The sequence below is a fragment of the Spea bombifrons genome, chromosome 2 (assembly GCF_027358695.1).
Source record: "Spea bombifrons isolate aSpeBom1 chromosome 2, aSpeBom1.2.pri, whole genome shotgun sequence".
Taxonomy (NCBI): Eukaryota; Metazoa; Chordata; class Amphibia; order Anura; family Pelobatidae; genus Spea; species Spea bombifrons.
Window position 1 is genome coordinate 74,573,797 of NC_071088.1, and position 16,635 is coordinate 74,590,431.

General features: G+C 38.6%; 1 protein-coding gene across 1 annotated transcript; it reads right to left on the bottom strand.

Annotated features, from left to right (window-relative positions):
• Positions 1–2,549: 2,549 nt before the first annotated feature.
• Positions 2,550–16,041, bottom strand: LOC128472853 (uncharacterized). The gene is made up of 10 exons (XM_053454818.1): positions 15,945–16,041; positions 9,714–9,773; positions 8,892–8,955; positions 8,070–8,247; positions 7,434–7,496; positions 6,739–6,810; positions 5,995–6,051; positions 5,050–5,109; positions 4,675–4,727; positions 2,550–2,670 (listed from the first exon to the last, which is right to left on the bottom strand). Exons 2-10 carry the CDS (start codon positions 9,745–9,747, stop codon positions 2,580–2,582), a joined length of 672 nt encoding a protein of 223 aa, XP_053310793.1. The 5' UTR covers positions 9,748–9,773; positions 15,945–16,041; the 3' UTR covers positions 2,550–2,579.
• Between the last annotated feature and the right edge of the window lie 594 nt (positions 16,042–16,635).

A 16,635-nucleotide genomic window follows, 5' to 3' on the forward strand; every position in this document is an offset into this window, starting at 1 on the left:
CTGTCCACCCCTCTCTAGCAGTGGCTAAATCCACCTGTCCTGCCATTTAAGGATCTGAATGACAGCTGACCATTATGCTGGATGGAGTAATAGCTGGAGATGATCTAGAGCAGCTGCCACTGCTGGAAGTGCCTAGCAGCTTCTGGAAAATAATACGTATCCATGTCACCAGCCGTTCTGCTCCACTCCTAGTTTTGATTGCCATGTGGATACATTGAGAAACTGCATGATAAGTCTTATGCATATCATTGCCAAAGCTGCAGGCCTTTGTTCAGCCATGTTAATCTAACCATTTCTCATCTCCCTACTTCTCGCCAACAACGAATATGGCCCCGGAGAGTTATAATGTAAACCCCTGCCGCAACACATGCAGTACATGGAATTCCAATGTCATGGAAGATGCACACAACAATTATTGGTGTCCGATTGAGCCCCTTAAAGCTGTCATTAATGAGCAGAGCCAAACTGTGGGTGAAAATCATCCGTAGCACTTTAAGGCCAGCAGCTTGCTGACTTGCAGCCATACATTGCGCTTTTATACTCTGCAGTAGACAGCAGGACCCAATGTGCTGCTGGTGTGGCAGTAAGGATAATTATGTTATGACATTGGCCAGCACCTCACCAGGCATTTACCTGGTGTGACACCGGACCTGGCCATTACATTGTCTGCTAATAACTTTTGTAATTATTTATTACTATGGACGAGCAGTTTGTCGTCTTATCACTGGCTATTATACAAAACTGTCATCTTGAGGTTTTTTGCGCCATAATGAAACTGCACATGAAATACCAAATTCTTATATGTGTATCAACATTCTTAGACACGGATATTTTAACAGGTCACATACATAGGCAGCCAGGTAGGCTTGACATTTTGACAGCAGTGCCTGTAAAGCTAACCTTGATGTGGTTGGTGGTACTTATGTAGGTATTTAATAGCTGTGTCACCTTTAATTGAACATGCTTTCAAATGCAAATGTATGGATGGAGTTCACCACTACTCAGCTTCCCATAGTTGTGTGAAGCAGCAGTCATCCTCCAAATGTTGTTTAATAAAAATATTACTTATTCCACATGCAGCACACCTGGGACAGCAGGATATACTCTCGCAGCATGCTCTACAAATCCATCTTCAGAGAGTAGTGCCATTTCAAACAACCTCAATGGGGGCTGCAATCAGGAGCTATAGTCGAGTAATTACTATAGTCACGTAATTAGCTCTTCTGCCAAAACCCAAGAAGCTTACACATTCAGCTCTGAATAGTTCTGAATGAAATGAGAAATAAGTCGACCTAGGAAAGTTTACCTTCCTAGAACAGGATACTGGTCTAGCTGATCTCATTCTCTAGCGGTCATGAGTATAACACTGATATGTACAGCTCCATCAACAGATTTTTCTTCTACTCCTCAGCAAAGGCACATATCTCAGTTGTCCACCACCAGAAGCAGGACTGCAGCAAGAGCAATGCTTCTGGCCCCAGTGGCACTTTTGACACAGTCGCACCTCTGCAACCCCTAGTCTTGTTACACCGATAGCTCTCCTCCACTTGTCCAACTAAACTCTTTTGATACACAGATGGCATTTGGACAAAACTATAGTTCAAGAACAGCTGGAGATCTCTCTCTTCTATACCGGTTGGATGTGGGTAGATTTCTTGAAAGAAAAGTATGAAACCACGTTCAAGCTGAAACAGTGCTGCTTGAATAAGAGTGGTGTATGAAAAAAGGAACAACGAAAAACGCGAACTCTGAAGTAATAAGGTGTTAAATAATAGCCATACTTCGGCAATGAACATGGACCTTATTGCATTAGAACAGATTTGCAGGAAACATTATATAACTGAACCCAATGCCTGAGTATCATCATACTTGGGTTAGGGCTTTGTATGGATGAAGTTACGCGAAACCTTCCACTAGTCCAGGAACATGAATAACATGAATATATTGGCATGCATCACAACATGGAAATTTGCCCACATATTGAAGAATGTGTAGAGGGAAGCTGCAGACGGGAATAATGTCACAAGTACACTAAAAATTTTAAAGCATGTGTATGGGGCATATTCTAATATTTGCTTAGTGGATATATTGGCATGATAACGGGTCTGAAGCTCAGCCTTCTAAAGTGAGCCTGCCCCCGACAGTTTCATATTTCCTTCTGTGTGGTAAACACTTTACTTGCAGATTAAGAATGTAGTTAAATCTTTGGTTTGAATATTTATTATTGCAATTCCTATGTAACGCATAAAGCCCTGATAGGTCCCATGATGTATCCACCATACCTGGGAGAGTCCCCCCGAGACATTTTTTCACTTCTTGATCAGTCAGTTACTTGGTTACAGGGGCAATTTGGCCACTCGATTGCAAGCCTTGATAGTTTTCACTTGCACTCCTCTCAACAAACATATTCCGCTCCCTCGTCCATATGCACTGACATTCTTCCTAAGAGTGTAATTAACCTAAATTGGTTAAATCTGTACTGGTCACACAGTGTTTGCCATCTGGTGGCAGAAGTTGCATTGTAAGATATGGAAGACATGAGGCCTGAAGTATTGGCAAAGCTTTATTAACTAGGCAGTTCATTTTCTTCTTTGACTGTGTAGCTTGCAGAGCCGTAGACATGTAACAGAATCCTCAAGTTCCTTTTCGAGAAGTGTGTGCTCTTCCATTCTGGAAAATAAAATACGATTTAGGCGGCATTTATATATGAAAATAGTTTTCTCCCATCCTCCTCAGCCAGCCCCTTAGCTGAAAAAGCATTATGGGAGATTTAGTCCTGCAGCAGCTGGAGGGCCGCAGGTTGGACACCCCTGTGCTATAAGATATCCAAAACTCACTGTTAAATGGTTTTAAAAAGGGGTTTATTTATTAAAGTCCATCTCGAGCGGACCTTTAATGATATCCTAAATCAACCGAGTAGTAATTTAGTAGGCATTACGCTTATGAAAAAATAAATCAGGTAAGCCATCTGCACACCATATGATCTTGAAAATCTGCCTGCCTCTCCCCCTTTTGGGAAAAAATGCGGAAACAATGCAGATTTAGTCACCAAGACACCAACGTTATTATTAAGTCAACATGGAAAAAACACATGTAAGTCTTCTTGACAATAAGATTCCGAATTTAAAAAAAAAAAAGTTTTGCAATCCACAATCATTCTCACATCTTGTAATTGCCACGAAAAGCGGTCTTGATTGGTTAGCAAATTAGCACAAACCCCTTCGCCCCATGTTCATTTATCATACAGTAATGACAAATTTAAATGGTAAAAATACATTTTCTTTTATACACTAGAAAAAAAAATACTAGCAAAACTATGCCTGAATTAATATTTTTATCTTAAATTCCATGTGATAGATTTTGGAATGTGATCAGTGCAGTGCAGTGTGCAAACACATTATAAATCACCTCCTCTTCCGAACATAGCAAATCTATGTGAAAATACAATCTTGTCTTCATATTTGGTTATTGTAATGTGTTATTAATTATGGCCTTTTAGAAGCACAGTACTTACTAGACTTGTGCATTTGTTTTTGTACTAACTTTATTTTTACTGTACGTACGAATCAACAAAAACGAGGGCCTTTTCAGACGAAACTACCGAAAATGAATTTCAAAAGTGACGAAAATTTGTTTGGATTAGTTTACACGTGTAGCCGCCATTACAAGGCATTTTGGTGCTCGTTTATGAGGCACAGTAGGAGAGGCTATGTGTAGGAAGGTACATATTAATGACAGGGTAGACGTAGCCAAAAATGGGGGCGGTCGCATTGATTGTTATAGCTGTGATTGATGGGTCCAACAGCTTGTAGGAGTTTCTCCTTATGTTTTTCACTCTGGCCAATCAGCATTTACAGGGGGAGGGGACAAGCATTGGATATATATATAAGTGTGTGGACGCCATTTTAACTTGTCAGTATCTGCAGTTACAGACTGATGGGAGTTGGAGTGTGAGACGGTGACAGTTAGCTTAGCAGAGGCTAAGATTGATGCTCGTTACTCATATATCATACTGCAAGTTAATTAATAGTGTAGAAAATGTACTGTTGGTGGACTGGAGAAGCTGTTACTGTATTGTATTACATCAACTGCAGCAGACATTTTTCCCCCTATTACTGAGTGGAGTTTAATTGATTCAAACAGTTACCCATTTATGCTACCAGACAAACCTGTAACTTGTGGACAAGTCATTTTCATTATATTTCTATATCATCATTTATCATGTATTATTCTTCATTGATAAATATTGGTGACCAGGCATAATATAAAATATTGGGGAAATGTATTCCTGCTGCTGGGGCTGCATGTGCCTATTATCTGCCTGCCTAGGCCCAGTACTTTACTACTATTACAACTACTGCACCTTTTTCACTGCCCTTACACTGGAGGAACTTAAAAAAAAAAAAAAAAAAAAACCAATACTATTGGGGAAATCCAGGCTCCATGTGCCTATCATCTGCCAGTGTCTGCCGACCCAGTCGCAGTGTTCTACTAATACCGCTGCTGATGCAGCTCTTGGACCGTCCTTACTCTGAGGGAACCTTCTCTTAATTTTTATTAAAAACAAAAATAAATAAAAGACTGCTGAATTTCAGCTGAAACGAACGGCTGGGAAACTAAATGAAAATTTTGTCCAAAGCAATTTTTCTCGCCATGCACATGCCTAGTACTTACTCCTTGGTTTGGGACATGACAATATGAAGGTTTTCTTTCTCCAAGCCCAGTTCCTGTGAGGAAGAAGAATATTAAGGAAGAACCATTTAGCTTTTGCCATCCCAGCTCTTTTACTAGAGAGAAAGGTCAGCCCAGCAATTATAATGTGGACAAACAGGTATATCTCGAAGAAGAGTAGTATATAAAAGAAAAGCCACAGATCTGGAGTATTAAGGAGAAAACAGTGTTCAATAATAGCATGCTTTGCCAATAAATAAGGACTCTTTTGTATAAAAACAGTGATTTTAGAAACTAAAGCCATTGACACCCATCCTCCAAAATCAGTCTACATTCAAAGTTACAATTTTAGTAGAATACAGTCAATTTTGCACTTACCGGTTTTAATTGCGTTGTGCCAACCAATAATCCTCTAACATTTCTTAGAAAAGAGTGGGTCTATACAGAAAACAAAAACAAGCAATGGGGGCTCAATTAGACATGTAAGAGCTGAGATGCACCCAAGCCGACTTCCGACTTGCCTCTAGACACTGCTCCTTATACCAGAGGCACTTAAATCATGTTTGGTTCTGCACCAACTCATTCTCCCCCTCAACCTACCAGGACGAGCATTGCAATGTACCAGCCTTTGCAGCTTCTATTGAAGCAGAACACAAAGATATGATGTATCCAGGCTCTGCGCTATACAATAGGTTGTAACAAAGCCACATGGAAGGTTCGCAAAAGCACAGCCCTTAATACATTTGACTACCAAGTGTACTCTCAATCAGCCTATGATCACCACTGCTTTGAAATGTAGTATAGTGGGTCAGCTTGGAACATGGGGACTATCCTGCTCAAATTGAGACAGTTGGAAGCTATGTAAACCGTATACGACATTGGAGTATATTCATCCTGAACTCAACAACAGTTAAAACTACTTTTATATATGCATGATATAAAATTACATATCAAATCCAAGTGCTCTACATTAGGTGGCACGTAATAGGCAATTTTCGATGCCTGTCCAGTCCTCCATAGTATACATGGCCCAGGTTTTAAAGGTGATCTCTCATCTTTTGCATCAGACCATTGAGAGCTGCTGCATACTAGTGTGTTCAGTAGTGATCGCCCATTGGTAAAGGTGATATAGCTGTGTGCCCTTATGCACAACCAGGCTTAGGTTATTCCCATCTTTATATAACATTATTGTTCGGTCCCTGTTGTCATAAGAACTTATGTTTAATTATAACCAATAACATGAATAAAGTATTATCATTATGAATGGTATGTACTAGTCTGCATTTCCCCATTAGACTTCAGTAACTGTGCTGTATTGCTTACCTTACGCACAACGTGATTTCTGTGACTGGACAATCGTTTGGCATTTTGAATCTGTTCCTGCAAAATAAGTTTTCAGTGGTCATGTTAACATGCATACAAATTGGTAAAACATGAAACAAAAATCGTACTACAACTCCATGTTAACTAAATTTACTAAGCTATAGGTTTTTAGGTGAATTGTAGAGAGTCGAAACATTCATCCCATATTTAACCATGCATTCTGTAGAGCTGAATCAACCCTTCCAAGAAGACAAACTTAATTGGACTGACCTTCCAGAATATTTTATTCCAGTATTTAACTGACCCAAACTCACTATTAAAATTGTGCCTGGAAATTTGAGTATTTTTTTATATTTTGGCAGACCAAGTTTGTCTCTTTGGAAGTCTTGTCAAAAAACCCCAATTAAATGCTATTGAAATATTTAAAATACGTGTCAGGTTCTCTAAATTCACCAAATTCAGCGTCCACTGCAATGCTTTAGTTTGGAAACTCCAACATCATGCATAATTTCCCTTTCAACTAATATGGAAATAATATATAAAGATATATATTCAGACAGGTGTAAGCAACACGCATTTCTGTTACGGAACTGCAATCCTCAGCCTTTGGTTGGCTGAGGAATGAGAGTTGCAGTGCAAACCACATCTACAGTCACAAAGACTACCTATCCCTACACCGATGTTTCCAAGTGTACAACAGCCAAGATCTGTATTTATTATGAGCAAGATAAGCACATATTTTACCTTAATTTCTTTAATTTCTTCTTTTATTCCAGAGAGTTCCTGCTGTTCTCTTTCCTCTAGAATGGAAACTACCTTTAACAGGCATATAAAATACAAATTTATTCAAGGGTGTACTGTATTAATCATATGTTATATGTACTATATTATAAAAATTATATTCTGAAAATTAGAGATAAATATGCAGAAGGGAATAACGCATAGCAAGGAATTCTGAGTTTTTCCTGGATACTCTATGAGAAGCTCTGCTCCTCTGGGTCAACCTGGGGAAACTCTGGGTGGCGGGAGAAGGTGTACAGCACGCCCCACTCCCTGCCCTCTTCCTCTACAACAATGGCATCTCCCTCTGTGTGGGGCTAGCCCACCGGCTTCATTCGAGTGGAGGGCTCTGGGTAGCAGGAGCCAGAAAGTTCCAAGTTTTCCTAGAGGACCTCTATTAGAGCCATTTGGTCAACATATTTGGTGAGTAACTACAAAAAATATTCAAGTTGGGCTAATAAAGGGTTTCATGAGTCTCAGGGTCAGCTCATTTAGCAAGTCATGAATATGGTCATGTAAGGTCATGAGCCAGTGCTCAGCATTAAGATGCAGCCTTACAAGATCTCAAAGTTGAAGAAAATGTATTTATACCCACTGCATATACCAATTATATATCAAATGAGTTTATAAAGTACTGCTGTGCAGTAGATATGTTGCACCTGAGCACACAGCCTCTCTCTGTATTCCTGCAGTGCGGCTGACACTTTAAAGATGCGATGATTCTAAAAATAAGAAAATAAAAATCAATAAAGTAGAAATCAATATATATTTTAGAAAATGAAAAAAATTTGGAAATCACAGAATAGTTACCTAAAACGTCCAATAAGTTATCAAAAGCATGATTACCGGGTATCTCCAATGTAAACAGAAAATGTTTACTGAAAACCGCATGCCTCCTGCACGCAGGGCATCATATTTCCACCCACACTGCTCTTTGTTATATTTTGGACATACTAATGTAGGAGATACTAGAAAATTCGGTCTGCAACGATACATGTCATTGAAAGGCTGTGATGTCACTAAGACTTCCGTTGGCAGGCATGTATCCCGACAGTGTATTACAAGGGTTAAAATGGGTTAGAAAAAAGGCGTGGCTTTCAATTTGTTTACCTAATCTCCTCAAAACCACTTGTGCTGGCCACAAACACGGCCAGTTCTCTGGGCATTATCGAGGAGTGTATCCTAGCACCTGCAACAGCAGGTAGCCACTAGATCCAGGAGATACATAGAATTCCCTCACGCTACACAACTTCTAAACTCAAAGAGACCTTCAGCAATCAGACATCAGTTCTCACCAGATAGGCATTATATTTAAGAAGTGTTTCTTGTCTTTGCTGTGGGGATCTCTCTAGTCCCTGTAGGATCCTCAGAATCTTCACAGCAACCTCCAATGGAGGATCTTGTCCCTCTTCCCAACTATTGGTGTCATTCCAGATATGAAGCAGCAAGGGTACACATGAAGATGGAGAAAGCCTGGGAACAAAACTCATATCCTTAAACAATAACATATCTATCAGTATATGAACATGGAAACAAGCTACATCAGAATAAAATAAAAAAAGCAATAAATAAAAAAAAAACATTGTGTCCAAAATGAGTTCTGTGCGTCATTTCTTAAAAATTAGGTATGGAATCATAAGAATCATCTATGTGTACAATCAAGAACTGACTCCAGACTCATTTACCAGGTCAGTCTGGCTGTAGGGATTATGTTGGACCCCTATCAACAAGAATGATTAACAGTACAAAGATGGAGAATTAAATTGAAAAATATGTCAAATGGGGATAATCTATATGCAGGAGATATAGAAGGGGAAATGTGAGGGCACCTTAAAGAGAGAGAAACACGCTGTTAAAATAATGTAGGCTCAATAAAGAGTTAAAAGGGCGTAAAACGTGAAGAAAGCATGTAAAATACAACCAGATCTTACAAGCTATAAGCCTGAAAGCACCTGGTCTTATATCCAACGATACAACCTGCAACTGCGATGGTTACTTTGTAATCGCTGAAGTGCTTATTGTGTAAGCAGGGTGTTTTCCTCATGGCTACAGAAATTCTTGCTTTAATAAAACTCTATTGCAGGTTAATCACAGACTTTCTGTCAAGTGATACTCACTGGCAGTCGTTAACAAAGCCTTCATCCTCGTCTTCGCTATCACTCTCTCCAATGTAGAAACACACTGTAACACAAACACTTTAGTGAGGGCAGCGTACAGGGAGTTACTGGCAAAATTGTCACCATTATTTAGTTATTATATCACTGTTATTTTTAACAGTTATTGTTCAAACTGGATAGTTTTTGTATAACTGCTTAGCAATATTATTTTTTTTTTATTTATACTCATCACATGTGATACCTTGTGATAACATTAAAAACTGAGAAACATTGTTATTAAACAATGCACTTATTATACGTTGCCAAGGAATATGTGTGTGATTTACACATACATATATATACACATACATACATATACATGTGTGTATCACACACAAAAAATTATGTATCCAGCTTGCAAAGTGGCCCTTCTGTGCACTTGGATTACATTTGCTCTAACTTAGCTTCATTATGCATTATAAAGGGTTAACCCTGCATTATGCAAGCTTACATGTGTCTTTCCTTCAAGAGAAGATTACAGAGGCTATCCCTTCATAATGTATAGTTAACGTGGTGAGGTGAATGTTTCCCCTACAATTAGTGGTTTAGTGAATCATCTAAAGTTGGATTATACACTAATGGCAATATATTTGCCTATTTAAATGCATCCCAATATTCTTCTAATGCAACAAATAATGAATAGTTTTGTATGTAAACTCTCCAGTTATGTGTAACCAATCTATATAAGCACTATGTACATCATAACTTGGTTGCAATGCACTGGTCTTTACAATTAAGTTCTACTAAATACATATATTTTTTTCCCCAAATGAAATGACATACCTTTTGAAGTACAGTCGGAGTCACCCTTGGACATGCTGAATTGATGGACAAAACAGGTTACTGCAAAATAAAGTAAAACAAAAGAAGCTTGTAAAATCCAAAAGGCATACTATTTACAAATCCAAACATTAGCTCGTTAATGGCTCCAATGGAAACTGATGCCTTTACATGAAGGAGCAAAAAAAATATCCTGTTACAACATCACCACAGCAGGTTACATTTGGAGAACTGGAAAATATATCTTGTAATAGCTGGTTGATTGTATGCTCCAGGGAGCATGGCTACCTTTTTGTGCTTCTTTGTTTGAATAAGCTATGTTTTCTAACCAAGGCCGCGGTGGACATTGGCCCAAGCCGAATTCCAATCTCTATTCAGCAGGAGGGAGAAGAGCATAAATTGGAACAAGATCTAGCTTGGGTGCTTTCTCCCACATTATGGTAACCAGAAGGCTACTTTAGCCTAAAAACAGTTCATCATTGCAGACCTGGCAACCTGGGCACACTGGGCAAATGCATGGGGGGGGCCAGTGACCAATGGCACCTTCCATATACCTTTACTTCAGTTCGCATGAACGATCCTGTCCTTTAGCGTGTGACCAACTTCTGGATACATTGAGCTGTGCATATGTATCCAGCAGGTTGGCACATGCATGACATTTACTGGCCACTCTCTTTAAAATGCCAGGGCCAATTTGAAACCCCAGTTCGTTCCTGCCCGTGTTTTCTTTAATCATCTCCCTATTAAATAAACCGTGTGATCACCCAATCCAGAGAGATGTGTCTCCATTGGTTGGATTGTGTATGGGCCCACAGAGCTGGCTTTGGCTCTGTCCGGGTTTAGGATAGAACACATTACAGCCTGTAGAGCTGCGGAATACGCGATATAGCACACAAGGTACAATTCATCAAGGACAAAACCTGGATTTACATAGAATTTTGCAACTACCATATACCCATATTCTTCAGATTTTTAAAAGTTTAGGGATCAAAGTCTCTCAATTTATACTCCCAATCCAAAGTTTTATTAGACATTTTACAAGAAAGGTCTACATGTGACCTTGTTATCAGTACACAAAACAAAGAAAGAATGCAGCGCATGCCCAGTGAATTACCATTCAAAAAACATTCTAAATATTGGGGATTCCGTAACGCCATATATTGCTTAGCCCGTCACTATGTCAAAATTACCCCAAGTTTTTCATGGCTATATTGCTTATCAAGATGCTGAATCAGTGGGACTGCACTGCATTTTCACCCAAGAGAGAAATTTAAAGCAATTTAAGGACACCATAAATGAGGCTTATTGGTCATTATTATTCTAGCAGCAAGCCAGGAATATGAATGTCTAGGCCTTTATAGGTTGCACGCATTTATAATTCTTGTTAAGTGTTTACATTCCATTTGAATTCTAACTAAATTGCAACTTGGGCTTTTATATTCACATCTAGGACTGTAGATCTTAGGGAAAAGCCCATGGAACTGAAGAGGGGTCTTTTTCAGATGAAATTGAACCCTATACAAACAAACCTGGCAGCTCTCAGTGTTGTTAGTCCAATCTCCCTATTTTAGGGTCACACATTCTGGAGCTGGTTCACAACATTCACTGCTAATTCATCATGTCTTCCAACTGATGCTCTTTTGAGATATAGGCCTTTTCAACTAATCACAGGTATCTCAGTGAAAGATTTATTTGAACTCTACAAGTGCTAACCACATCAGTAAAGCGACTTGAATTCTTGTGATATGAATCTTATAATAGTAGCACAAAGCTGGCCACTTCTCATTTAAACATGCATGGAGGAATTAAAAGTGAATAAAAAATAAATCTGGTACTAACAACAGCTATCACTATATCATACAATATAAAGAGATAATACACAACATCGTTCAATAAAATACTTTTAGAATATTGTCATGGAACATCAGGGTCTCATGACATTCAGCAATGCATAGGTCTTCTTAATCTTCATCAAGTTCCATGTGGATATAATGGCAAGAAACTTATAACACGTACAGAGACAGATATAAGTACGCTATAGCTCTGCGGAATATATGTTAGAGCTTATTAAATATAGAAGGGACAGGAGAAACTTGTTATTATTATTACTACTACAAGCTATGCACACATTGACATATTAAAGAAGGAGCCTGAGGTCTCGAAAATGCTTGTTGAAGATAACAATTCACCATAAATTACTAGAGACATCAAAATTGACTAACACAATAAAAAAAAAAAATATAAACGTTACTCTACTTCAACCAGATAAAGACAACTTTTTTTGTTCTGCAAAACAAAACTCCATTCTGACAATGAGTTATTGTTAAATAAAACCAGTCTACTACACAAAAGGTCAGTATAAGAATGGCTTTGGCTTTGAAAAGAACTAATTGGCTAATAGATGTTACAGGAAAATCTGCTAATAAGGAAATTACCGTCACTTTAAATGATACATTTTACTAATCCAAATCCAGAAAGAACTGAGAAGGAATTTGACAGATCTATGCCACCCATGCATTCTTTTGTGTGCTCACCAAAGTGCACTAGTAATTAAGTAACAAAGGTCATGGTTCATTCCCTGCTTTCAGTCCCACCAAAGCAAAACAATTCTTACCAGTGAAAAGGAAAAGAATTTCTCCAAGCCAGTTGTTAACAAAACTAGCTCTGCATCCGATATCACGTTCCTTTTAAACTATCAACTGTCAAAGACCCTTAACCAGGGGAAATTGCCTTTGACCATTAAGGAAGGTTGAATGATGTATACCAGCATTCTTCACCAAACTGATATCCCAAAATATCTTGGACCTCCAAGGAGCAATCTAGAAACTAAAAAGGCTTTACATATATACTTTTATTCCCAAAGTTCTCTACATGGAAATATATCTATACCTAAAAGTACAAGTTGTTTTTTTGTTTTGTTATCTAGATGTGAAATTAATTCAAACCTCACCTATTTAAGATAAAACGGTAAATATTAACTTATTTTGGCACACACACTTAAGAGTTTGTACGCTCGCTGTCAAATGTTTTTTCTTGGGATATGCTGGGAATTCAACTTATAAAAAAAACAATAAAGATAAACAATGAAATATAATAAGAAACAAGAAGCTTTACCATTATACACAGATAATCCCAGCTTGGACCAGTTAATATCAGGGGACCACAATCTCACATGCTGGTATACTCATAAGTGAAAGGTACTAGAGAAAACTCTACAACAAACACTATTTCCTCTGCTTGGGTGGGAGGATAGGGGAAAACATTCAGAAAAAAGGTCTGTTGCCCAGCTTAATACGATCTGAAACAGATGGAAACGTGAAGCCCAACAAAAAAAAGGAAAACGCACACTCTCATTAATTGATACTTACATTCCCAAGGAACTCTTCGCAAAGAAAAGCGTGGAGTAACACAGTAAGAATTTGAAATATCCCCAGAGGTCTTTCTACACCTACAACTCAGTCCTACAAATCTCAAAGCTGGAAGACACTACTGTGTTACTTAAAGAACTTTCCAAACCTGGTCTATCTCCATTTGAATAGAAGGGGTGTGAACAATGTTCAATCATGCATGCAAATGAACTCTCCCTAGTACAGGGCTACAGAAATTTGAGACATGTGATGGCTGAGAAAAAAAAAAAAAAAGCACTTGAAGAACAGACTTTTCTTAGGCAATAAAAATATACATCTTCATAATCACTATAAAACCAAATCTCCAAATGGAAAGTGTGGCAAACTGAATTGGTGGGTCTTCATAATCTTTATAGTGTTTAGATACATGGAGGGTGATTTATACAGGTGCAACAATGGGGAGAAAATGCCAAAAGGTAGATCCATTAACAAAAAAAAGGCACACAATCACTATATAATACATGGTGCAACCCATGTATAACCATGTAGCGCATCTGCAACATTTATATAATATATATATATATTATATAAAAGATGGTAAATGTATGTATCCATATCATTATGCTGCTCTTCATACTTTTAGAAATCACAATGTATGTTTGGACAGCTGGAGAAATATTTGTTTACTATATCTACCCTATATCATCAACAGGTCATAAAGCCAAGTAACATATTTTAGTAAAGTCGAGCTGTCAGCCATAAGTCTCAACACAAAAATGGCATTTTGAACACCGAAACAAAATTCTTACAATAGATATGCATTATAACATGGCTTATTTTCAATGAGAAAACTATAGGGTGTGTTTGGAGGAATCACTGGGGGCCATGAGCTCTTAGGTTAGGGAACTTGCTGAGCCCATGCAGGTCCTGGGGCTGGTGCTCAAAGCAAGATTCAGCTGAACTCTTACCCTGCATGCAACCATTTATACACATCAAAATGAATATACAATGTACACCACAGTAGCCTATATGGTGGACTTTTTACAAAGTGACCCGCATGCACCAACTGCCTTGTCACAGACTATACCTCTTGATTGTCCAGGGTGAGGGCTATTCCAAATAAAAGTAATGATTCAGCCCCCAGCCCTCATTTAAACAAAGCAATGCTTCAACGTACAAATACGCTATCTATAACACACCACTCATCAGCATATCACTAGAGTGTCAGCTGTCTTGATAGGACCTAAGCCTGCCCAAATAGGTGTATATCTCAGCAGGTAGCCCAATAGAAGGGTATAAAAGCTCAGAGGGGGGGCCCAATTTATAGCTTCCCTACAGAGCATAATTTAATTCACAAAGATTATATACATACATTTATAGATAAATATTGGTATATAATACATATAGTATAAATAATCACTTTACTTTACTATGCAGATCTAAAAAAGGTTTTATAAACCAAATGGAAAGAACAGAGGACCTGTAAGTGGAAAAATGAAAGGATTCATTCTGGGTGTTGATACCACCATTGTAACACTAGTGGTTATATGTGGAATTGCAAGGAAGTGGCCCAAACTATTTAAAGCAGAGCAGCTGAGGGGGACAGGGGTTAAAAGTCCCTCTTTTTGGAATCTCACAAACCTATGGATGTTCAAGATGTTTCTTGATATGAATGTTTTGATGTTTTGTTTCAAAATCAGCTCCTATAAATATCGATAAGCGTGGTCATACTTACCAGTCCCAAAGTAAGGATCTTCCAAATCCACAGGAAGGATAATTATAACCTGTATGCACACGTAAACTTAAACATGTCCAATTGTGAGCTCCCTTTTGGCTAAGATCAAGTGAGTACATATGAGGAAGGGAAAGCTTGGTCCTCTGGCGAAAAGGCCGAGTGGGATTCACAAAGCCAGGGTATGATTTCTAGAGCTCCTGGTTTGGTCCCCAAGAGCACTTATCACGTATTTATGTGTTTGTGCAGGGTCACCTTCGCTACACGGGGTTGAGTTGGTAAGTATGCTAGAAATCACCTGGACCCTTCAAAGCATGCACTTTTTTTTTGTATCCCTCACTTAAAAATGCCCTGGCCTATGGTGGGTGATCAAGCACTTTTTGTTGTTTGGGTTATGTGTGGATTTAATTTTTGTCACGGTTTATTTGTCACGTTGGAAAATGACACAGTGGAGCTGCGATCCTGAAGATTGCTTTTTGGTGGGAGGGATGGTGACCAAAAACCTCAACCATCCCTCCCACCAAAAAGCAATCTTCTTTGAATACCACAGTGGGTCTCCTCTTAGGGGGAGACCCTAGAGGATCTATCCGTACCTTGATTTTGGTCTGGGAGGGAAGGTGCTGCATGTCCACTAATAGGAAGTGCAGTCCAAGATTAAGAAGATTGGGGACCTGGTTTCCCTATGGCCTTAACCCACTGGGGGCACCAGCGCCAGATAAAAATCCTATGTGGTGGGAAATCCCCTAAAGCATTGGTAACCAACAAACATCCCTACAGATCTGGCCTGGGCACTCTTACAGCAAATGGCCTGTGTATCCATCTGGCACCTCAAGTGTCAATAAAGCTACATGAGTAACGCTACTTGGTACTGGCCCATAGGGTTGCCCGAAGACCAGTCTGAGTCTCCTCAGATGCTGGTAAACTCCCATGCTAGCAAAAGCTAACCTATAATCATGACTGCTATAGTTTAATAACAGATGGAAAGCAACATGTTTGGCTTTCCCTCCCTTAAGTATTCATATCATTTTTTAAACAACAAAACAACATCACCATCTTTTGTGGCACTGAACCTCATATATATATATATATATATATATATATATATATATAATTGGCTATATTACAGCAGTTTATGGATACAAAACATCACCTTACCGGGGTAGACACAGATGGTGTAGGTAACCAAGAAAACTGGAACATATCCAACTGGGTAGCCAGGATTCAGGTTTTTGCGTAAGTGGTGTAAATACTGCTCAAGTGATATATTTTCTTATCAGTGATTAGCCAATACGAATAAAGCCCTGAATATGAACTTCTCTATTGTCCAATAAGCTCCCTTCTAATTTCCAATGTGATCTTTGCACCTTGCTGAAATGCTATTAATGCTTAGTACCACAATACTATCTAGTCATAGAGGCCTGGGCACTCAGACTTTGACCCTTGTTAGTAAATAAAGAAGGGAAACATATATGTATTTATGGCTTTTGATACAAAGCTAGAATGGAAGCCATATTTAATTTCTGTGTTTCTGGCCAAAAATGTAGTTATTTATTAAATATACAATAAACATACCGCTTTTGGTCTTATACCCCATTATCTATCCTACTATTCTACCTGTCCTAGGGAAAAGCTACATATCACATTTACTACAGGTCTGGATTTCCCAAAAATCAGTGAGGTAAATTTTGATAACTGATCCCTGAAATAAATAAAACAAATATGGCCACCCATAAGTACACCAGACAATTTGCTTTACAGGTCTTTGGTCAAAGAGGGGCCCCAAGGAAACCCTGCCGATAGTGTAGCATGTTGGAGGTGTGTGACCTGCTGGGACAGGCTGATGCCA